The 22091-nt window shown below is 55.0% G+C and overlaps 7 protein-coding genes across 7 annotated transcripts; 5 read left to right on the top strand and 2 right to left on the bottom strand.

Annotated features, from left to right (window-relative positions):
- Nucleotides 1–1230: 1230 nt before the first annotated feature.
- EsH8_IV_000171 (urate oxidase) lies at nucleotides 1231–2133 on the top strand (the record flags this gene model as incomplete). The annotated part of the gene is made up of 1 exon (XM_083265061.1): nucleotides 1231–2133. One exon carries the CDS (start codon nucleotides 1231–1233, stop codon nucleotides 2131–2133), a length of 903 nt encoding a protein of 300 aa, XP_083123956.1.
- An 812-nt stretch (nucleotides 2134–2945) lies between these two features.
- Nucleotides 2946–3566, bottom strand: EsH8_IV_000170 (mitochondrial 54S ribosomal protein uL13m; the record flags this gene model as incomplete). The annotated part of the gene is made up of 2 exons (XM_083265060.1): nucleotides 2946–3464; nucleotides 3546–3566. The coding sequence occupies 2 exons, from the start codon at nucleotides 3564–3566 to the stop codon at nucleotides 2946–2948; spliced, it is 540 nt and encodes a 179-aa protein (XP_083123955.1).
- A 715-nt stretch (nucleotides 3567–4281) lies between these two features.
- Nucleotides 4282–5717, top strand: EsH8_IV_000169 (copper chaperone CCS1; the record flags this gene model as incomplete). The annotated part of the gene is made up of 4 exons (XM_083265059.1): nucleotides 4282–4305; nucleotides 4547–4676; nucleotides 4896–4973; nucleotides 5182–5717. 4 exons carry the CDS (start codon nucleotides 4282–4284, stop codon nucleotides 5715–5717), a joined length of 768 nt encoding a protein of 255 aa, XP_083123954.1.
- Nucleotides 5718–11854: 6137 nt separating this feature from the next.
- On the top strand, nucleotides 11855–13763 carry EsH8_IV_000168 (uncharacterized protein; the record flags this gene model as incomplete). Its single annotated transcript, XM_083265058.1, has 6 exons — nucleotides 11855–11869; nucleotides 11974–12123; nucleotides 12177–12512; nucleotides 12563–12724; nucleotides 12801–13682; nucleotides 13743–13763. The coding sequence occupies 6 exons, from the start codon at nucleotides 11855–11857 to the stop codon at nucleotides 13761–13763; spliced, it is 1566 nt and encodes a 521-aa protein (XP_083123953.1).
- A 1048-nt stretch (nucleotides 13764–14811) lies between these two features.
- On the bottom strand, nucleotides 14812–16920 carry EsH8_IV_000167 (glutamate--tRNA ligase MSE1; the record flags this gene model as incomplete). The annotated part of the gene is made up of 5 exons (XM_083265057.1): nucleotides 14812–15561; nucleotides 15657–15929; nucleotides 16004–16387; nucleotides 16440–16550; nucleotides 16606–16920. 5 exons carry the CDS (start codon nucleotides 16918–16920, stop codon nucleotides 14812–14814), a joined length of 1833 nt encoding a protein of 610 aa, XP_083123952.1.
- Nucleotides 16921–18047: 1127 nt separating this feature from the next.
- EsH8_IV_000166 (uncharacterized protein) lies at nucleotides 18048–19554 on the top strand (the record flags this gene model as incomplete). Its single annotated transcript, XM_083265056.1, has 4 exons — nucleotides 18048–18111; nucleotides 18179–18237; nucleotides 18314–19405; nucleotides 19465–19554. The coding sequence occupies 4 exons, from the start codon at nucleotides 18048–18050 to the stop codon at nucleotides 19552–19554; spliced, it is 1305 nt and encodes a 434-aa protein (XP_083123951.1).
- An 865-nt stretch (nucleotides 19555–20419) lies between these two features.
- On the top strand, nucleotides 20420–21134 carry EsH8_IV_000165 (60S ribosomal protein eL32; the record flags this gene model as incomplete). Its single annotated transcript, XM_083265055.1, has 4 exons — nucleotides 20420–20459; nucleotides 20574–20698; nucleotides 20818–20939; nucleotides 21026–21134. The coding sequence occupies 4 exons, from the start codon at nucleotides 20420–20422 to the stop codon at nucleotides 21132–21134; spliced, it is 396 nt and encodes a 131-aa protein (XP_083123950.1).
- Between the last annotated feature and the right edge of the window lie 957 nt (nucleotides 21135–22091).

The raw sequence follows: 22091 nt of genomic DNA, 5'->3' as shown, positions 1-22091 counted from the left end.
CACTGCCAATGCTGAAACACGGCCGGCTCCCATCCACAGTCATTCGATGTCTCGGAGACGTCCACCTCTCGCGTCCTCTCTGCGATAAGACTCGTCCGTCAAAGTTGCGGAATCGGGGGCAAGGAGAAAAAAATGAACAGAATCATTTCTGTCAGGGTCATGACGGGATACGGGATACGGGATTTGATCTTCGGGCCTTCGGCCTTGTGCCCACAGTCCCGAATGGCGCGGGGGGGGGGCTCACGTTCGTCACCTCAGCTCACCTCACTTCACATCAGGTCGGGGAGCGGCGGCAGAGTTACAGACCATAGCTTGCATAAGGTGGGGTCCAATAAGTCTCTTGGACGGGATATGCTCACAGGAACTTTTTGGTACAAACATCAATGGGATATTCCGGCCGTGCAAACATCAAGGCAAGGTCATGTATGTCCCTGGCCTGTGACGGAGTGCTCCAGCTGCTTAGCGGGGGGGGCCATTGAACCCGCGGCGAAGACATGTTCGAGGCGTCTTTCAACAGACACCGAGTCTCAGTAGCCGCGTTGAGGCGGATGACACCCCCGGAAAGACCCTTGGATTGCCCCTCCATTGACGCAAAAGAATAGCAAACGAAAAAAAAATTGTTCAAGGCGTTTGCTTCCCATTGCCACCTCGCACATCAGCCCAAGCGTCGCCCGCCGTCCCGTCTGGCGCAGGGAGCCGTAGGAAGAGAGCGGCTGCATGCGGCGACCTGCCTGCCCAGGTCCCAAAGGGCATCGGCGGGCTCCGGGGGCTCCACTCGACACCAATAAGACCATCTTACCCCACGGCAGCCGGGCCCTATCAAGCAATCGGGTCACTTCGGCCAGTCCATTGGGCCCTTGGGACCGTCCCGCGGGGCCCTAGCAGCAAACATGCCGATTCAAGACGCGACTACGCTATCTACCCCCGGGTCTGGTGGGCGACGTCCAATGAAGGAGGCTTCCTGAGTGAGAACCTCAACCTCTGCTTAGATACCGATATATAAACACTTGCCGCCCCTCTTCGACTTCATCTCCTCTAGCCTGCTCCTGTCCCAAGTCTCATCACCAAACACAACCTCCTCCTCACCATCTATCCAAGTCTCTTCGGGCTCAGATCCCTGGCACAGTAGTCTCATTCGTCTTTCTCAGCTGTCTCATCTTTCGTGATATCCTCAACCTCACCCGTGATACCCCCGCTTCTCACCCTCAACCACCTCACCCACAACTCACCATGTCGGCTTATCTCGCCTCCGCCCGCTACGGCAAGGACAATGTCCGCGTCTACAAGGTCCAGAAGGACGGCAACACCCAGACCGTCACCGAAATGACCGTCTGCTGCCTGCTCGAGGGCGAGATCGAGACGAGCTACACAGTCGCCGATAACAGCGTCGTCGTCGCCACCGACTCCATCAAGAACACAACCTACATCAAGGCCAAGGAGAACCCCGTCAACCCCCCAGAGCTCTTCGCCTCCATCCTCGGCGCCCACTTCCTCGACACCTACGCCCACATCCACACCGCCAACATCAAGATCGTCCAGCACCGCTGGACCCGCATGACTATTGATGGCAAACCGCACCCGCACTCCTTCTTCCGCGACGGCGAGGAGACGCGCAATGTCGAGGCCCGCATCTCCCGCAAGGACGGCATCGCCCTCACTAGCACCATCCAGAAGCTCACCGTCCTGAAATCCACGGGGTCCGCCTTCCACGGCTTCCTCCGCGATGAGTACACCACTCTCCCCGAGACCTGGGACCGCATTTTGTCCACCGACGTCGACGCTAGCTGGACCTGGAAGTTCGCCGACCTGGCGGCCGTCAGGAACGCCGTGCCCAAGTTCGACCCGGCGTGGCAGGCCGCCCGCAACATCACCATGAAGACGTTCGCCGAGGACGAGAGCGCCAGCGTCCAGAACACAATGTACAAGATGTGTGAGCAGATCCTGGACGCCGTGCCCGAGGCCCTGACGGTCACGTACGCCCTGCCCAACAAGCACTACTTCGAGGTCGACCTCAGCTGGCACAAGGGCCTCAAGAACACGGGCAAGGACGCCGAGGTCTACGCCCCGCAGTCCGGGCCCAACGGCCTTATCAAGTGCGAGGTCGCGCGCAAGCCTGAGACGGCGAAGTTGTAGAGGCGATCCGTGGCAATGTCGAAAGGGGGGTGTTATTGAACGAGCGAGGAGGGCCAGAGGATAGATTTCTACGGGAATCAACATCTGCATTTATCCCGGCGTCTGTGCCCTGGCCAGATCTGGCCCGGTATTTTCTCCTGTAGTAATGAGCAATGAACTTAGAGCATAATATCAAATATGAAATATAAAAAACACCAACTTGCAACCCATTCATATAACCCCGTGGTGATATTTAGTTCATAGATGCTCTAAAATAGTCGTGTGGAAATATCTACCCTCAACTCAAAGCATTGCAATTTCCTCCCAGACCAATGCTTCCTGTAAAGGGACATATGCCGAGCTGCTGTGAGTAATTGCGATTGTGAGTTTGCGAATACCTCCCCGAATTGGAACCAGGCTCTAGTCGCACCCCCGAATAGAAGTACCGTTATTATATGCAGACAGCCGAAGATGGCGTCAACCTCGGGAACTAGTACAGTATCAAATGCGCGAGAGTCATTTGTTTTAAAGCCCTGTGCCGTACATAGAAGCTCAAGTCTCGCATAAGGGCTCTCGTTAGAGCACCCAGCCAAATAGCTGTAGTCCAAGTGCTATAGTACAACAGCAGCAGTAGCTCAATCTTGACCAAACCCCCCAAACGTTATATCGGATAACGCAAGCCTTTTCATTCAGAATCATTAAAATCAATTCTTGAGATTCCCATATTCATACAGAATATACACGCCGAATAAACGGCCTATTCCACCTCTCGCTCAGCCGCTAGCCCATGTCCACTCAACCCCCCGAATCACACCGCCACCCCCGACCACATCTCATATCCTCTCCTGGTCCGCCTCCCGGATGGCCTTGACCTGCTCCTCCCAGCCGTGCTGTCCCACGGGCACATCGCCGAACCGCACAATGTTCTGCTTGTACGGGTGCGCCTCGCCCTCAAACGCCTTGAGCCGCGCCAACCTCTTCTCCCTGAGCCTGTTCTTCGGCAGCATGCCGCTGACAGCCTTTCGCAGCACCTCGGCGCCGCCATGCTTCTCCATCAAGACGTCCATCGTGACCGCCCGCAGGGAACCCGGACGGGTGTTGTGTCGGTAGTACGTCTTCTGCCACTTCTTCCTGCCAGTGACGTGGAGCGCGGCGCAGTCCGTTACGACCACGTAGTCGCCGCAGTCGGTCGAGGGGTCCCAGATCGGCTTGTGCTTGCCCATCAGCATGACGGCGATGCGTGAGGCGAGGCGGCCGAGAGACGGGGGCGTGACGCCGGGTTGGGTGGAGAGGGTCTCGTGGGGGGCGGAGGCGGAGATATGGTGCCAAACCCGAGAGTAGGAGAGGCGAGTCTGCCGTACAAAAGAAGCATTAGATATCCACTATCCGGCAGTTCAATTGGAAAGGGGAAGGGGGAGGGGGGTGAGCTTTACCAGGCCGATGGTTTGCGACATGATGAATGAGTGTGTACTGGGCTGGCCGCCTCAGCCAACGTTCCGGGGAGGTTCTTCTTCACAGATCGACTCGTCCAATTGGGGGGGTCTGGCAGCAGGTAGGCCAGCAGCGACGGCGTCTTTGGGCTCGGATTGTCGTCGTTTGGCTACGCGATCCGGGTCGTTGGCGATCAATACCGTTCAACGGGATGACCTGAGCTCTCCCAAAAATTTGGAGACACGAGAGCACGAGCGCTCTCACGTGACAAACTGATAAGATAAGACGACAATGGCAGCCGTCGGCAGCTGCAAAGACCGAGCGCCGATATGGACCGATTGCACCTCATCGAGGGGTGGCACCGGTTGGCCCGGGCGTCATGGCGGGGCAGAAGAACGCAGAAGATACACCCGATTGCGCTGGGCTGCGAGGGGCACCGTAAGGCGATTTCAAAGCAGAGGTCACAGTGACAGTTACCCACGATGCCAAAGTATTATTAAAAGCGCATCCGTCTCCCATTGGACCACTTTGCTCTACAAGAATCCCAGCCCCGAACGTGAAAACAACAGCCATTCTCTCCAGGAACAGGTTTCTGTCTTTGGAATAATCATCTTAGCAGAGAAGCAAGACAGAGAGAGAGAACAAGGGCAGAGCATGCTCTATTGTCTCCCCGACTTCCTCCACAACTACCACTCTCTGTTACGAAGCCCGCAGCAGCCAAGCAGACGACCCTTCACGATGACCGTCTCATATCCTTTTCAGGTGAGTTGCGCTTTTCCTCGCCCCTCTCCGCTGCTCCTCCGGTCGCCCACGCAAGTCCTCTCCTCCTAGGGCTGTTACCGATGAGGGCACGTACCGACATGACGCTGCTATCGCTCCCGTTTCTGTTAGGACGGGGACTTGCGCGTGGCGTACCCTGTCTTTCCCACCACACTCACTGCTGCTACTGGTAAAAGAAAAGGGGCGTTGGATGATGCTAATGAAACGTCTGAAAACCAACTAGACCGTTTTTGCGGTGCCCATGACATGTGACAGCTGCGTCAAGGACGTTTCAGACTCGTTGTACAAACTGGGGGGCATCACCAAGGTCGAGGCCAATCTCGTGGACCAATTGCTTTCCGTCGAGGGCACAGGTACGTCGACTTCTGCTGCAAACTCTGAGTGCAGCCTGTCCATTCAACCCCACAAACATCCCTCTTCTCCCTTACCTCTACCCTAGACTTTGAGGCTTCAAGCTTGTTTTTGGTCGTCTCGTCCTCTGAGATGCTGCAATGCTGCCTCACCGTCATGGATAGAGTCAAGGTTGGCACCTCGTTCGAAGACAGTTGCTAACCCTTGGCAACGTTTGGCAGCCGCGCCATCGGCCATTGTGGACGCCATCCAAGCCACAGGGAGGGACGCCATCCTGCGAGGTTCGGGAGCATCAAACAGTAGGTCAACCAAGTGATTTCCTTCCCACTAGCTTTGCCCACACCTTCTGCATTTTCTGTAACCCCTTGGCGAACATTAAGTTGTTTCCTGATACCACCCAACCTGACTTGCCACGTCGGCATTGACAGTTGGCGCCGGTAGATGACTTTGGTCCTTCGATTCGTTCACCGTGCAACATTGTCTGACGACTTGCTCACCACTGATTAGGCGCGGCTGTCAGTATTCTCGAGTCTTTTTACCGTGCAGATGACAACGATGAGGCTTCCAAGCTGGGAGAGGAGCAAAGCCGAGAGGTCAGGGGCCTGGCCAGAATGGTGCAAGTCTCCCCAACTACAACTCTTATTGACCTGACGCTACGCGGTGTTGCCCCAGGCTCCTACCGTGCCACTATCCGTGAGTATGGTAACCTGGCAGATGGCGCATCATCGACGGGCCCTGTCTGGTCAGGAGGCAGCGAGGGCGTCGATGCTAAGGGGGCTTTGGGCGTCTTCAACGTCGGCAAGGATGGCAGAGGCACCGCGTACCTCGACAAGCCATTTCAAATTTGGGAGATTATTGGCCGTGCCATGGTCGTCTCGAGACAGGATGAGTCTGCAGGGACGCTGCAGAATGACTTGGACACGGTAGTTGGCGTGGTTGCCAGGAGTGCCGGCGTATGGGACAACGACAAGACCGTCTGCTCGTGTACTGGCAAGACGTTGTGGGAAGAGAGGAAGGACGAGGTAAAGAAGGGAATGCTATAGGTATCACCTTTAACACACGTTGGGAACCCCTCGAACGATATACGAGATGGATGATGAAATCAACGAGAGATAATCAACATGTTTGGTGCCAGGAAGCTCGGTTGATGAGCCGAACAGATTCGAAGAATCAATGAGGATCACCGGCATAGCACGTGGAGGTGGCGGCTACTGTAAACAATATCGTACGATTCTTGCGATGAACTTTGACCCCCCAACAGTGTCTACCAAGTCGGTTCAAGGTCAGCGGCCAAGGCCTTCCAGGACAATGGCGGGCAAGACGTCAGGGGGTAGTCATGCTTGTGGTGCGAGAAATCCGAAGAACCACACCACAGGTGGGCTTGACAGTGAGGCTGAGTCTATCGAATGCCTTGGCATCCTGTCCATGAGATAAGGTTCAAGGGCTCTTGGCTTAAGCGGATTCGCGGCGCCGCGTCTATGGCTTGCTCTGAAGCAGCACGTAACAAGGCGCTGGAGTCTGGGGTCTCAGTAAGGTTGTTGGCCCCGTCCGTTGTCCCTGGCCCGTCGTGACAACCTTCGCATGCCAAGCTTTCCAAGGCCTGCCTCAGTCAGACTTTTCCCGCCGAGCCCTTGATCGTCTCCAGGAGACGCGGATGGGCCAGCGGGGGAGTAGGCAGCGGTGAATCCCTTTCCGAGAAAAATGGAGAGGCATGCGCCCGAGCAGGCAGCGCAGGCGTGGCTCCAGCGTCGATTTGATGCAGATCATGCTAGAAGAAACACTGACGACGGGTTCCGGGAGATTCCCCCCACCGATCGTAGACCGGAAGGAGGCGGAGCGCGAGTGACAGGTGGTAGATGAGACGAATACGTGTATGTGGTCGGACAGGGACCAGAGGCGCTACCTTATTTCCATGGATCGCAGCGGAGCCGGGAACGCCTTGCCGTGACGAGACCCACCATGGGAGTGTACACAGTTGACATTGTGGGAGGAAGCTGATACGTGCCGGCGAGAGGACGTGGACGATACATACGCGTAAAGGGGCTGCGGTGCGTGGGGAGGATTGCCATGTTTGAAACTAGCCATGGTTGATATCGCATGCGGGAGGTGGTGGTCTGTACGTGCAGATTAAGTAAGGCAGCCCGAAAAAGGCGGGTGAAGCAGGGAGGGTGTTCGTTGACGACATGCACGTCAAGCCCCAACTTTGACGGAAGCTAGAGGTTATGCGTGCCACCGAGATGCCGTTGCTCCAAACTCAGTTGACGAGTGCGATATCAACGTGTTTGGCGGGAATGATGCGAGAAACCTGCAACTGAGTGACCACCGGGCTAAGAGATTGTTGGGCGGCGGTCCAAAAGGCGCTGGCGGGTGGGTGGGATTTGATTTGCAATTCGGGCAGCGGACTCTTGAGATTTGCGTTGCATGAAGATAACGGCAATCTCGCCGTGTCACAGGTGGACTCATCCGTTTGAAGGGATGCCCAGACTTGTGACACTTGAAGGGAGGACAGGAGGGGAGGTCAAGCAGCAAGTCGGAACGGAGCGTCGTCGTGCGGCAGTCTGCGATGCGGGCTCCCGTCTGTGTGTCCCATTGTTCAGGCAGTCTGCAGATATGTTAGGGTAAAGATGCCGTGGGAGGAGGATGGGATGTCGAAGGCGTGCAGCGCTGCAAGACATGAGGCTGGGTAGCCGGCCCTCAACTCGACAGGATGCTGCACAGCAAGACATGGTGAAGTCGTTCGCGGGCTTGGCGTCTGGTTCATTGCGGCGGAGTAGCTGTGGCTGTGGTTGGTCTGGAGCAGAGATGCAAGTCTTCTTTCTGCTAGAGATGCACCGAGAGTGACATTGCCCCGTTTGGCACCAGCGTTACAGCGGAAGCTGCCTGCCCAGGCTAAGGCGCATCCAAAGAAGGCGGCTCCCCTGCACCAGAGCCGACGGGAGGCCAGCGGAGACCCCAGCACGGGACTTCCAAAACAGTCTGAAGGAGAAGCGAGTTTCGCAGAATCTTTGAGACCTGGAGCAACAGGGATAATTAGAGTTAGCGATGCCGTTCTTACCCTGTCGGGCAGCGCATTGTACCGGTAGTCCCAGGACTGGAACTGGAACTTTTCTGCTTTGGGATTTGGGCTATACCTAGTGGAAGGGCAACTTGCCACTGGGGAGGGATGCATACCATCCGGCTATTCAAATCACGGTCTTCCTTTTTCGAATCTTTTCCTTGTTCCGGAAGACGGGTACTGGCAGCCCTGGCTCGTGCAGCCCGCTTTACATCATTTGCTCCCCATTGGGCAAGAGAGATAGAGATTTCTCTTACACCTTGCTGCAAAAGAAAAGAAGAAGAAAAAATATGCCGACATGAGACGGAAGAAGATGTTCCAAGTGTTCGTGCTTCGATGTCGGTATGGCGGACTCGGGAACCCAAACGCCAATAAGGTGTGGTCGAGTTCCTTCACTTACAATGCTTATTAGTGTACTTAGACTTACTGTGAGTAATTAACATGGTAATTTGTAGACTAGTGTAGTGTGTGTACAGCGAGCCAGGCCTCGACAGATCCCGGACCTTGCCGCATAGCCCCCCAATCCCTCAACCTCACGATGCTTCATCTCACCTTGCCTCTCCGACACAGTTACGAGCTGCTATTACTGCGAGCTTGATTTGGGCCAAGAACGAACCCAACTCCAGGTAGAAGCACGGTCATCGACTTCCCTCAGCCAGCACTGAGCCCCTCCGGACCCCGCTGCAGGCAGATAAGGTTGTCCAAAATCCGGCAAAGACTGGACGAGATGCATTGCCTCGGACTCGATACCACAAGGGGGGGAATGCTAAGAAACACGTCCTTCGACATATTCCCTCCCTATCTTGGCCTCTTCTTTTACTTGCAGCTCGACCCCGCCATCTGGGCGGTTAGCTGCGCCCCGTCGCACCACGATGGCCTCATGATATGCCAGAATCAACCGAGCGCCATCTCACCTCATCTCCCGCATATTATTTCACTGCTGTAGGATGCAAACCTCGAATGCAGGAACATGGTCCCCGGCAGGAACAGGATGCACTACCGAACCTGTGCCACAGTCTCACATATCTTATTTTTCTTGGTTGCCTTGGGCGGGTCTTTGGTGTGACGAGCCTTTGGTTTCTCTTGCAGACCACCTCTGACCAAAGACAGCCCACCCACACCATCTTCCTCTCCATGACATTTGGCACAGATGCCTGCCGCCTTGTGCTCGGATAAATGTCCCAAGCGCTTCTTCATCGTGGCATCCTGATTCCACCTGGGCCGATCAACTTGTCAGGACACGCCAATCCGATAGCATCGGTATTGGCTTGAATGGTGAAGCACATCACCTGTCGGCTGGATAGTTAACTTTATTGGAAACGTCCGGACGATTCGGGCTGCCCAACTGGCGACTCAACAATTATTCACGCCGGGGCGGCCTACGAGCCAGTTCACCGGGACAGCCCAATCACACGGTCACGGCCGGCGCTTAACATCTACCGTCTGCAGGCTGCAAATGCGGCACTCTCGGTAGATGCTATTTTAGACTGCTCAACGTCATTTACCAGCTCCAACGGGCTGGTTTGGCGGTCCGTATTCAGTATGGCGGCCTGCAATCACTTACACCTGCCCACTTCTCAATCCTCATCCCTGGGAACGAAAAGGAAAGGGAAAACCCCCGACGACTGGCGAGATCGGATGGCCTGCAGTCACCATCACATTTGCAGCATCTCCATATGCCAGCCACGAGGCGTGATACATGGTACAGCTGCGAGCTGCGGGTTCCAAGTGCCAGGTCACCAAAGGAGCAATGTCAGCAGTGTGATCAAGGTGGCGTTAGTGCCTCTCATACGCGCCCTTGGCCCTGGGAGCTAGTGGCCCAAAGATCCGTGTTCCTGGGGGCCAATCAGGCACGCCTCGCAGTCGCTGGAACGCTTCGTGCATGGGAACCGACAGGCATTGATTCGCAGTGGTTGCAAGATGCTTGCGACATCCGACAATAGTGCATTGCCTTTAAGGGACTGCTGCGTAGTACCCAGCTGGGAGGCACACAACGGCACAGGACAGGAGCGGCACCCAGCGTCCGTCCCTGGAGGAGAGGGAGAACGGAACAGCCACGCCCCTAGTCGGCCACCGCAAGATGGCAAGATGTGCGATCTGACCCGCCCCGCCCTGACATGGACTCCGACTTCCTCTTGGTCAATCACTCAGTGCCCAGGCACTCTCACACACCCCCGGGACGGACGTCGGATGGGGTGCCCAGACTAACCAGGGTGGCACTCCCAAGGCGATGCACCGAGGGCCCGAGGGGATCCCAACGTTCGATGTCGAGCACATCCACAACCCATTCACAACCAGCATCTGGCGACGAGATGTGCAAAGTGGTTCGATTTCGATGGAAACCACTTGATTCTGTGCCTCAATTTAGAAGAGTTTGTTTCCCTCGCCGGGCGATAGACCTTGTCAAATGCCAAAGAAGGATCTACGCGGTTGCTTATAGCGTGCTGGGACGGCATTCTGGGGGGAAACCGATAGACCAAGATGCTCTCTAGCGCCGACTTGTCTCTCCCGACTTGCTGCCCTACCTCACCTCTCTTTGCCCATCGTCGCCGAGGAGGATGGATGTTGCGCTGGGGAAAGCAGGAAGCACAATTCGTATTCTTACAAACAAGAGGGCGTGCGAAAGTCGAGCCAGAGACACCCGGCGCTCTTTGCAACACACACACCCCCCTTCACCCACCGCACTGCCCAAGCCACTCGTTCCGAGCTACTTGCTCCAAGCACCCCCTTCAAGTGTCGATAGCAAGAAACCTCCCCCCCTTGGATGCCCCTGCAACTCGCAACTGGACGAGCACCAGAGCTCAGGCACCCTGAGCGTTTCCTGACTGACAATCCAGTTGGAATATCAATCACTGTTGCGCACCTTGCATGATATACACCCAGTCTCACGGCCCACAACCCGACCAGTCAAGTCCCCCTCTGGTCCCTCGCTGCACCGACTCGACTCTATTTTCTCTACCCTCCTTTCCGTAGGCGCTGGCTTTCCGTCCTCCATCCATTCATTCTCTTTCTTTTCCTCAAGCCCAGCTGCAAGCCTGGCCATTCCATCACTTTTCCCTTCACGTCACACTTGCCTCTCACCTCTGCTCCCAAGTCGGAATCTGGCAAGCGAAGACAACCGACGACGAACCTGTCCTTTCTGACCCGCAAAGCCATCTTAGTCGAACGACCGCCCGAGGTTCGACTCTAATTAACGCACGATTCAAGCTGAGAGAGAGGTGCCGCACCGAACGACGCAGAGCTGCTCTGTTCTGGCCATCTGCTCATCTTTGCGTCCTCGTCATACGCGGCCAGGCAAAAGCACGGATTCCTGGTCTTGGCCTCAGATTAGGACACAAAAAGTCCAAACTTGGATAAAGGACGGACTGGCTTCGGACCCCCCTTTTGGCGCCTTGTCCGACTTACATACATATTTCCTGCCTGTCCATCCACCCACCTGCACCATCTCAGGCGACCACCATCAACCACACCACGCACATACCCCCATAAGGGCCATCCCATCCTCCCCGACAACTTAATCCGTTTCTCGACGCACAACGTGTACAAACCCGAAACGCCGTTCTCCTTTTGGCATCTACTTCTGCTGGACAGGAACAAAGAGGGCAACTTTAAAAACAGGCAGCTTCTGTTTATCGCAACGCTGGTAAACCCTCTTTTCGCTCACCTGCCATCACGTCGGCTTTACTTGCAGAAGCTTTCGGCACCCGTCAACGAAGAAACGGGGCCAGGTATCGATCCCTGGTATACCCGCCACGCGCCAAGATCTCCAGCTCGTCGCTCAGGTCCGAAGTGCACCCATTTACAAGCGTGGAAGCGGGGGTAGGACTCCAACCGTCATTTCAGTGGCGCCGAGCACCGCACGGTCGGCAGACCGCCAGCCATTTTTTCCTAAATAAGCCCTGGGGGTCCCTCCCTAGCCGCCCGCGGCGCACTTTGTTGTTGCTGTTCAGGTTTGGATCGCTTTTTTGGCTTTCTTTCTTGCAGTCGTCGTCCGCAGTTCCCCACGATACCCTCTTTGCGAACATCTATAGCTGTTTCGGCCGCAGCAGCGACGGCCTGCCTACGCAACTTTTCGCAATTCGGATTCTGCGTTTTCGCTCTCGATAACTCCGGTCTGGTGACAAGATGTCATTGAAACAGGTGCGTGCTTTGCGGAGGGTTAATCCTGCAGGATCGGAGAACCCGACATGGCAAGGCATCAATCATGCTGGGGGCAATCCGCTGACCATCACTGTCCACTACAGGAAATAGAAACGTGGGTGTCGGCCCTGGGCCGTTACGACAACAATGAGTTCGATGAGGCTCTCAAGGACTTCGACAAGATCTCCGACACGTCAAAAATTCTCTTCAACATGGGTGTTATTCACGCCACATTAGGAGAACACGAGAAGGCTGTATGCGACACCCGAACGTTAACTCCGAGGACTCTTTACTGACCCGGGACCAGGTCGAATGTTACCAACGAGCCATCAGACTTGACCAATATTTGGCTGTCGCCTATTTCCAGCAAGGCGTCTCCAACTTCCTCCTCGGCGATTTTGAGGAGGCGTTGGCCAACTTCAACGACACTCTTCTCTATCTGCGAGGCAACACCATGATCGACTATGCCCAATTGGGTCTTCTCTTCAAGCTCTACTCTTGCGAGGTTCTCTTCAATCGAGGTCTCTGCTACATCTACCTGCAACAGAAGGATGCCGGTCTGCAGGATCTGACATACGCCGTCAAGGAGAAGGTGGTTGAGGACCACAACGTTATCGACGAGGCGATCCGGGAAGAAGCAGAGGTAAGAACGCCGGATCTATTCATCCCTCACATACCTAACAGTTGTACCAGGGATACACCGTTTTCTCCATTCCCGTCGGCGTCGTATACCGACCCAACGAAGCAAAGGTTCGCAACCTCAAGACAAAGGACTATCTCGGAAAGGCCAGGCTGGTTGCCGCCTCCGATCGCGCGAATGCCTTCACAGGCTTCGCCGGTTCCGAGATCAAGAATGTAGGCAGATTCTCCTCCCACTCCAATCCGGTTTCATGAGAACCAGTGCGCTAATCAGAGCCATCTTGGTTCACAGGCCGGCAAGAACGACGTCAAGGACGACAGACCTACTGACAACATCTCCTTTGCTGCCACCAACCTGGTCAAGCCTGGTTTGGCGTCAAGAAGACAACAGTCCGAGCCGCCCAATGGTGGCGTTTTCCCTCCGACACCTCCGCCTGACCAGGTGGAGGCCAACAATGGTGGCGCTGTGAGCCGTGGGCAGTCCGTTCGCAACGGACCGAAGCCCATGCTTGCAAAGCTCAACATCGAGAACTCTAGACCGAATGAGCGATACCAGAAGACTAGCAGCCCAAATGACCGAAGGGGACCTCCACCCATGAGATCCGAGTCTCGGTCAGCTACGCCTAGCAGAGGATACTCGAGACGTGACCTCCAGTCGCGCGGCCGCCCGGTTGATGAGGAGGCGGAAGATGCCTACCCTGACGAATTGTACGACATGTACCAGGGCGGTGGTGGCGGCGGCGGCAGCACGAGAGCCAGCAGACAGACGTCCCGCCGTGTACCCCAACGGTACATGGAGGACGAAGAGGATGGTTCTGATTACGGCTCCTTCGACGAAGGCGATTTTGAGATGGTGTCTAACAGACGTCCCGGCACAAACTCCATGTCCTCTCGCGGCGGATCAAGAAGACCTGAGATCCGGAAGATCCGAGTCAAGGTCCACTCCGAGGATGTTCGATACATCATGGTCGGCGCGGCAGTCGAGTTCCCCGACTTTATCGAACGGATTCGTGAAAAGTTTGGTCTTCGAAGGAGATTCAAGATCAAGATCCGCGATGAGGACGTGCCAAATGGTGACATGATCACCATGGGCGACCAAGATGATTTGGACATGGCCATCATGAGCGCGAAGAGCCAAGCAAGGAAGGCAAGGCAGGATATCGCCAAGATGGAGGTATGTTTTGTCATCGTGCCACACTTTGCAATCCGAACACACAACTAACTCGCCTTACAGATCTGGGTTCAGGAGATTTAGAAGACATATACCCCAACCAAGCCATATGACGACGTAATGACCAACAACCTGCTTGCCCTGAGCTTTGCAGCCTTTCCTTCTTCACTCGGCACCTCATTTTTATTGGGCTTTACTGCATTTTTCTGGAGAGGGATTGGTTGTAGATGGGGCGTACAAAACGGAAGTGGAAGAGAAGCGAAAGAGGAGGAAATCCAAGAGAGAGAGAGAGCCAAACAGAGCTGGCTCGATGGCACACCCCAACGGCCGCGAACGATATGATCATTAGCGTTGCATTGTTTAGAACGGATCAACTGGAGGCGACTAGGCCGGCGATAATTCTGTCCTCCCTACCCACCTTTTACCATCTCTCCTTGTCCGATATAATCTCCTGTCCCCCTCTGCCCCCAATGTTTCTTCTTGTTCGGAACCTTACCAGCTACGAGCTCTTTTTCGAGGCCCGCCCAACAATTATAATGCATCTATCTACCTGCATCCGTCCACATTAATACTCCTCTCCCCTCCTTTACTTGTGTGTGTGTGTGTATGTGTGCTCCCAGAGGCTTCTGTGAGGCTATGGGGAGTCGACGAGGCAAGAACGGGCAGGGCAGGCAGGTTCAAGACCGCCCACGGGTTGTGCGAGGTAGAGAAGTGTGGTTTCAAATTGAAAGACTGAGGGTTTTACGTGGAAACATCTATGTGCTGTGGTGGCACTCATCAAATTGTGACGTCGGCTCGTGGTGCTTAGTATGTGATTGCCAAGTCAGGTTGGACTATGCAAGGCCATGTGTTCTACTCTACGTATTGGGATGGATGCCCCGCCATCAAATCCAATGAGTACGAGTAACCGGGCCATGGTCGCTCTGCTCGGCATCTTGGTCAGAGAGAGGTAATATTTATGTGCAATAAGTTTTTTCCCATGTCCGTCCCCGCCCTCTATCTATACATACAGAATCGTACAATGGACCTTTCCCCCTGGACTTCAACTCGGTCCAAACTGAGTAGGGAGGGGGAAACCTACTGCATGCCGCACGGTCGGTCGCAAGTCCCTCTCGTCCCTTTTCTTTCTAATTTACTGCTCGGCGCACAGCTCGAACCTCCGCAGTGTTTCCCCGCGGCCCAGGAGCGCGAGCTGCAGCTTCGCAGGCTTAGCGCCGCGGTTGTGGTCGCCCGTGAGCACGAGCCTCAGCAGCGCGTACGCGGCCTTGTTGATGGGCTTGGCGGGCTTGTCCGGGTCGATGGAGGAGGCGTGGCGGGAGGCGAAGTCGTTGATTACGGACTGAAGGGTTGGCTGGTTCCAGTCGTCCGAGTGGACGGCTTTGAAGGAGGCATGGAGGTCTTGGAGAAGGGCGAACGGAGGGATGATGGTGTCGGGGAGGGAGAGGTTCGAGAGGGCGCGGGAGTAGGCCAGGGGGCTGGGCTGCAGGAACATGGAGGGATGTTCGTGAATCAGGTCTGTGGGATCGATGGGGGAGTCGGCGGCGAGAGTGCGGTAGATGTCCAAAAGGTGGGCGGGTGCGGTGGTGGGGGATGAGAGGGAGGGTGTTAGGGCGGTGAAGTCTGCGGTCGAGAAGAAGTGTTTTGGGTTGGTTGGAGAGGTGATGATCTCGCCTACGGTAGTGGCGGTGGCGGACGAGGTGTCGGGGGAGAGGAGGGATGAAATCTGAGTGAGAAGTTTGGTGGTTGGTGGGAGGAGGGCTTGTCTGAGAACATCTTCGTCGGGTTCCTCTTCGCGGAGGCGGTGCGTGAGGTGTTTACGCTGGAAGACGGCTAGTTTGTCTGGGTTGGTCTTGATGTTGCCCTTTGTGAATCTGAGGGAGAACTGTTCGTAGAGTGAGTGGCATGTTCGTTTGCAGGATTTGAGCTGCCTAACTCAAGACAAAGCAGAGGCAGCGATGGAGGGAAATGTGTTCATACCTTTTCGGCCAGCTCGTTGGTGGTGTAGAAGACCTCGCCCGCCTTGGCAAGATCCTTCTCATTCATGCTCCAGCCTAAGAGGGCAAGCCAGTTGTTAAGGGCGGAGGGGAGGATACCCTTGTCGCGATATGAGGAAATATCAATATCGTGGTTGCGCTTGCTCAGCTTTTCGCCGTTCTGAGCGCAGAGGAGGCCGGCGTGGGCGAAAGTCGGAGGCTCCCACTTGAAGGCGTCATAGAGGGCGATGTGCTTTGGGGTCGAGATGAGCCATTCCTGTTAACAATGTAAGTTTCACATGAGATCCTTTGGAGAACAAACAAAGGGGGTGTAGGGAGGTTCCAACTTACGGCGCCGCGAATGACGTGCGTAATCTCCATGAGATGATCGTCGACCACGTTAGCGAAGTGGTAGGTCGGGTAGCCATCACTCTTGATGAGAATGAAGTCATCCTCGTCCTCGTTCTTTTGGTAATTGCCGTAGACCTTGTCAACAAAGGAAGGGCGACCCTCGCTGCGGAAGCGCACTACGTGTGTCTCGCCGTTTGCCGCACGCCGTTCGGCTTGGTCTGGTGGGACGCTGCGGCATGTCCCAGGGTAATGCGCGTTGCCACCATCGTCGAGGGACTGCTGCTTATGCCGCTCGAGGTCGTGTGCCGAGCAGAAACAGCGGTAGGCCTTGCCGCTTTCTAAGAGCTGGGCGATGTACTTATTGTAGTATTCCAGGCGTTTTGACTGGTACAAGAGATTAGAAGGGCGTCTGACGGTGAGAAAGGGGTGGAGTTACTTGTTCGTAAGGTCCGTAGGGGCCGCCAACGTCGGGGCCTTCGTCCCAGTTAAGCTCTGCCCATTTGAGGTCTGCTAGCAGACGCTGCACAGCGTCATCAACGATACGAGTCTGGAAGAGATTGTCAGTGTGCCATCCTTCACCTTGGTGGACGGCCACAACTCACCCGATCTGTATCCTCAACCCGAATGATGAACTGACCACCGGTGGCTCGGGCAATAAGCCAATTAAATAGAGCAGTTCGCAAAGAGCCCAGATGAAGATATCCTGTTGGCGAGGGGGCGAAGCGTGTCCTGGCCGGCTTGTCGGGCAGTTCGTGGAGCTTCCTGTCGGTTAGGGGCGGCAGCTTCTTCCTCAAGGCCTGGAAGCCGCCCTTGGCGGATGAGTGCCATCTCAAGGAGCCTGCGCGGCACTGATGACACGCATAGAATGAGCACTTGAAAAGGGACCTGCCCTGGGATCTCAGAGCTATTGTTGACATGTCGAAGACATTAAAATGATACTGTATAGGGTCACGAAAGTGTCATCAGTGTTGATGAATGGACTGATTCTGGTGAAATTTGACGATGAGCTCCAGCCACATGTGGCGCATGCGATATGCACAAAGCGAGGCCCTGATTGAATCAGACGCCGGGTCTGTTGGCGCTTCACGCTTGCTGCAGTTAGTGCGGTGTTGGACAGGGGGGTAACCGAACCTCCTGTCCAACAAGGGGCATGGCCATGGGCAAAGGTCAACCACTCTGTTGAACGTTACACTCACGAATGGGAGCAAGGTTGTTGAGAAGCGTCCCACTAAGCCGGCCGACCTACATCGACGTCTAAGAAGTAAACCGGGGAAACCCCAATACCTCCATGGAATCAGGCCTCCAGTAGTTGAGCTCCCACAGAGTTTTCGGACGACACTAGTCGGATCTGAGTTAAATAGTGATGATTTGCTTACCAAGATTCCAACTCTAACTACCTTGGTTCGGTGCAGTTCAACCCAAGGCATGGTGTATACCGGTACGAGACTGTTGACGATTCCCGTCCATTGCGGCCTTTTCTCGGCAGCCTCGGATTGCAAGAGACCTACCTCGATTTGCCTGTGCAGTCGGATGATGCAGCCCGCATACACCCTTGAACGGAAGTCCGGGTGGACGTGCAACTCAAGTCGTTTGCGCTGATGTTGTTCTGGTTATGTCGAGGGACACTGACGAAACGTAGAAGTCCGTAAGTTCCATTGGCTACCAAATGAAACCAATTAAGCATGCAAAGGGAGCCCAACTACGGATATCGCAATCCGAAATGGAAGACGGTGGCTGGGACATGTTTAGATACCCTAGACACCGCCTTCTGCTGATGAACAGGTCCAGGCGGATAGGTACGTCGGTACGGGGTAGCTTACCTGAGATCTGCCGCGCACTCTGAGAACAGGCCGTGTAGGGGCCGCACGCCCCGTAAGGCACTGGATATACCCCGCCAAACAAAGCCTGCTACGGTAGGTACACCGTACTCCAGACAAATATTTTCAGGTCGACTCCACACCCTATTTTCACATCTCCAAAGCACTTTCTGAAGGCTGCATCTCGAGTGAAACTTTTACCCGAGTACCCTTCAAAATCTTCCATCATGGATAGTGGTGGACCGAGTGCCGGTCCTGACTTGTCAGGGGAGGAAGAGATCGATCTTTACGGTAAGACTCTGCTTATGGAGACTGAGGGGTACTTTTTGGCAGTGGATCATATCTGACGCATCTTCAGAGCTACTTGAAATTGATAAGGATGCTTCCCAGGACCAGATCAAGAAGGCATACCGAAAGGTTCGTGACCATCCCTTTTGTCGCACCAATAACACCGCCTGACGTATTGCGATGTGCTGACTCGTTCCCTCTGCAGGCTGCCCTTCTGCACCACCCCGACAAAGTTCCCGAAGAACGCAGAGAAGAATCCGAAGCGAAGTTCAAGGCTGTCAGCCAGGCCTACGAAATCCTTCGCGATGAAGAGAAGCGCCACCTCTACGATACCCATGGCATGGCCGCCTTCGACCCCTCGCGGGGCGGCCCCGGCGCGGGCGGCGTCGAGGTCGACTTGAACGATATCCTGTCACAAATGTTCGGCTTTGGTATGGGAGGTCCTGGAGGTCCCGGAGGCCCTGGCGGCCCGAGAAGACCTCGCCGCGGCCCCGACGAAGACCAGCCCTACAAGGTTACTCTTGAGGAGCTGTACAAGGGCAAGACTGTCAAGTTCTCCGCGAACAAGCAGGTTGTCTGCGGCACCTGCAAGGGATCCGGCGCCAAGGCCAACGTCAAGCCCCAGCAGTGCGAGAAGTGCAAGGGCGCCGGCATGGCAGAGGCTTACCGCCAGGTCGGCCCCGGCCTGGTGCGCAAGGAGACTGTCATTTGCGATCGCTGCGAGGGGTCCGGCAACTTCTACAAGGAGAAGGACCGCTGCAAGAAGTGCAAGGGCAAGCGCACGACATCCGAGACCAAGGTGCTTGAGATCTACATTCCTAGAGGCTCTCAGAACGGCGAGAGGATCGTGTTGGAGGGAGAGGCGGACCAGTTGCCCGACCAGACCCCTGGAGATATTGTCTTCCATTTGGCCGAGGAGCCCCACGACGACTTCACCCGCATTGGCGACGATCTGTCTGCTGAGTTGACGGTCACTCTGGCTGAGGCTCTCGGTGGCTTCTCCCGGACTGTCTTGACGCACCTGGACGGGCGCGGCATTCACATCGACAGACCCCGCGGCAAGATCCTCCGCCCTGGCGACATTTTGAAGGTTCCTGGAGAAGGTATGCCTCACAAGCGCGGCGAATCCAAGGGTGACTTGTACTTGATTGTCAATGTCGAGTTCCCTGAGGATGGCTGGTTGAAGGACGACAAGGATTACGATGCTTTGAACAAGCTTCTCCCGCCCCCGCCTGCCGTTATCCAGGCGGACGAGGTCGATGATGTTGAGTATGAAGAGGTGGACAGCTTAGACTCGGTAAGTCTTTTACAAGCTCTCTAATGATGCTGGAAACCGTCGCTAACACATCTTTACAGATGGGTGCCAACTCGGGCGACCCGCGATTCGCTGGTGAATGGGAGGATGAGGATGAGGAGGACGGCCAGCCTCAGTGTCAGCCTCAGTAGGAGGCGTTGAGACGGATAGAGATTCTAGAGGACAGAGCCCCGGGCTTCACGCCCTGAACCTCATGACAGTCATGATAACCCGGACGGTGTAGGGCGAGCATAGATAGGGATTGGAGAGGAGTTTTGCTTGTTAGCTTGGGCATCATCCCCCTCATGAATGAAAGGCAACCGATGGTTCACGGATGCCATGTCACTTCTCCATATTATGCCATTAAAGCAGACCCTGGTGACTCATCAAAACAGCCCGAGAGATATTGCTTCACGCAATTTCATACCGCAAACCGCATACCGATGGATAAACATCTATGACCAACTTGGTTCCTGCATCCGCCACTGAAATAAATCCAGTATTATATCCCATATGGTGTAGAGGTTAGCATACTCCGCTTTCATTCTTCAATGCATACCGGAGAGCCCCGAGTTCGAGTCTCGGTATGGGAAATTTCTTTTTGCTGGTTTTGATGCTCACGATGAGATGGGTTTGACCCTTGTGAGAATAATGAGGCGAAGGTGAGCCGGCATGATATTTGGGTGGGTCATGTATGGCCCATTTTATTGGCTGTCTGGGAGGGTACCGGAGGGCCCTTCCTGCAGGCGCTCCCCAGTGGATCGATGCTTTCTCGCCTGCCACATCCCCACACGTGACTGCGAAAAAGTCGAGCCCTAATTTTGAAAGCCCTGTCTGCGACTTCCGAATCTTGGTGTGTCCCAAAAATTTACGCCTGAAGCCGATTTCGACGACGAACACCCGCCCCGACTAACCAATAGCCAGGAACAGCCGTCAAGGTGAGAATCAATCGCTCCTCCCGTCACAATCGATTTGTTATCGTCATTATTTTGATACTGACAATTTTCCCCCGTAAAGATGGTCGCCGCAAAGAAGCACGTTCCTATCGTGAAGAAGCGTATGTTTTCTCCCAAGAACTGCCCCCCACGACCCCGCGCACCGACAACCACGACGATAAACCCCGGGCGAATTTGGAATGGACGACAGGATTGACGGATGTGATTTTGAACAGGCACGAAGCTCTTCAACCGCCACCAGAGCGACCGCTTTATGCGCGTTGATCGATCATGGCGCAAGCCCAAGGGTATCGACAACCGTGTTCGCCGTCGCTTCAGGGGTAACACTCAGATGCCCTCGGTACGTGGAACACCTTCCTTTCGGGTCGAATATTGTCAAGAGGAGGAATTTGCTGGCACACCCTGTGGGAATGAGGGGATATAAGGTGACAAGTGCTGACCAGAGATTTTGCAATTCAGATTGGCTTCGGTTCCAACAAGAAGACCAAGTACATGATGCCCTCCGGCCACAAGGCCTTCCTCGTCAGCAACATCAACGATGTCAACCTCCTGCTGATGCACAACCGCACCTACGCTGCCGAGTGCGTACACCCACATCTTTCCCGCCACTCGCTCAGCGATGATGAGCGAAGTATAATCGGATACAGGGAAGCTAACACACTCATAGGATCGCCCACAACGTCTCCTCGAGAAAGCGCATCGACATCATTGCCCGCGCGAAGCAGCTGGGCGTCAAGGTCACGAACCCCAAGGCCAAGGTCACCACGGAGGTATAAAAAGTTGGTGCGGAGCTATTTGGGGCGTGGGGGTTGGTTTCGCCGGTTACTTGCGTTGCTCTCATATCCAGGGACGGGAATGCATCGGAAACGGTTTCTGCGATGATTCAGGGCTGCGGCTTGGCATGGCTCGTACCGTTGTGCTAGGAAATAAAAAAACGCAGCAAATTCAACGACTTGATGTTCTTCAGGCGTGTTTCACTACACAACGTCGATTGACAATTAGGCGTTGGGTTGGCAGGGAAAACAGAATCCTTATGCTCGGCAATTCGATAATGTCATCAACCCCCTTGGCCTCAAACTCTTTGGACTATCTTCCCATGTGCAAGCTCGGATAGTGTCAAAAGGCTTATGTCGTCTACTCAGACTTGGTGTCGACGTCCGACGAAGATGGGAGGGACGTGGGACCCGCTGCGAAGGCCGATTGTCAATGCCGTTGGACAAGTATACGAGAGTCGTTGCCTCCCGATAGATTCCCTGCTAAACAAGACGTCGCCTTGCGTTTCTTGTGCTACTCGGAAGAGCTGTAAATACACTGCCGATATTTTAAAGCTCGCCATGCTCTATTGTCTACCCGATGCTATGTCGTCACTAGTTTCTATTCCTTTTTTCTTCTTCTAAGCAAAGCCAACAAGTAGGCCTGTGAAAGACTCGATGCCAGCCCGCTACACTTCTGGATTCTCGTCACGGATATCTCCAAAGCCCGACCCACATCGCTATGTTCCACAGCTGAACACAACCAGGGAGGCTGGAAGATGGAAGTCGATCATGACGGTGGCGGACGGATTCGACTATACTGGTTTTGCCGGCATTGCCCCAGTCTCGCAGCCGTTCGTCAACCATCCTTCAACGCGGGGTATCAGTATAACATAAAGTTGTGAACCGGTCCCATTGTGTGTATCTGCAGTGTCTGGCGGTTACAGTTGGTAATGTGATAGAGATCTCCGACCGCGGTCA

Source organism: Colletotrichum jinshuiense, chromosome 4 (genome assembly GCF_051148585.1).
Source record: "Colletotrichum jinshuiense chromosome 4, complete sequence".
In the NCBI taxonomy this organism is placed as follows: domain Eukaryota; kingdom Fungi; phylum Ascomycota; class Sordariomycetes; order Glomerellales; family Glomerellaceae; genus Colletotrichum; species Colletotrichum jinshuiense.
This window is presented reverse-complemented; position numbering and strand designations above follow the sequence as displayed.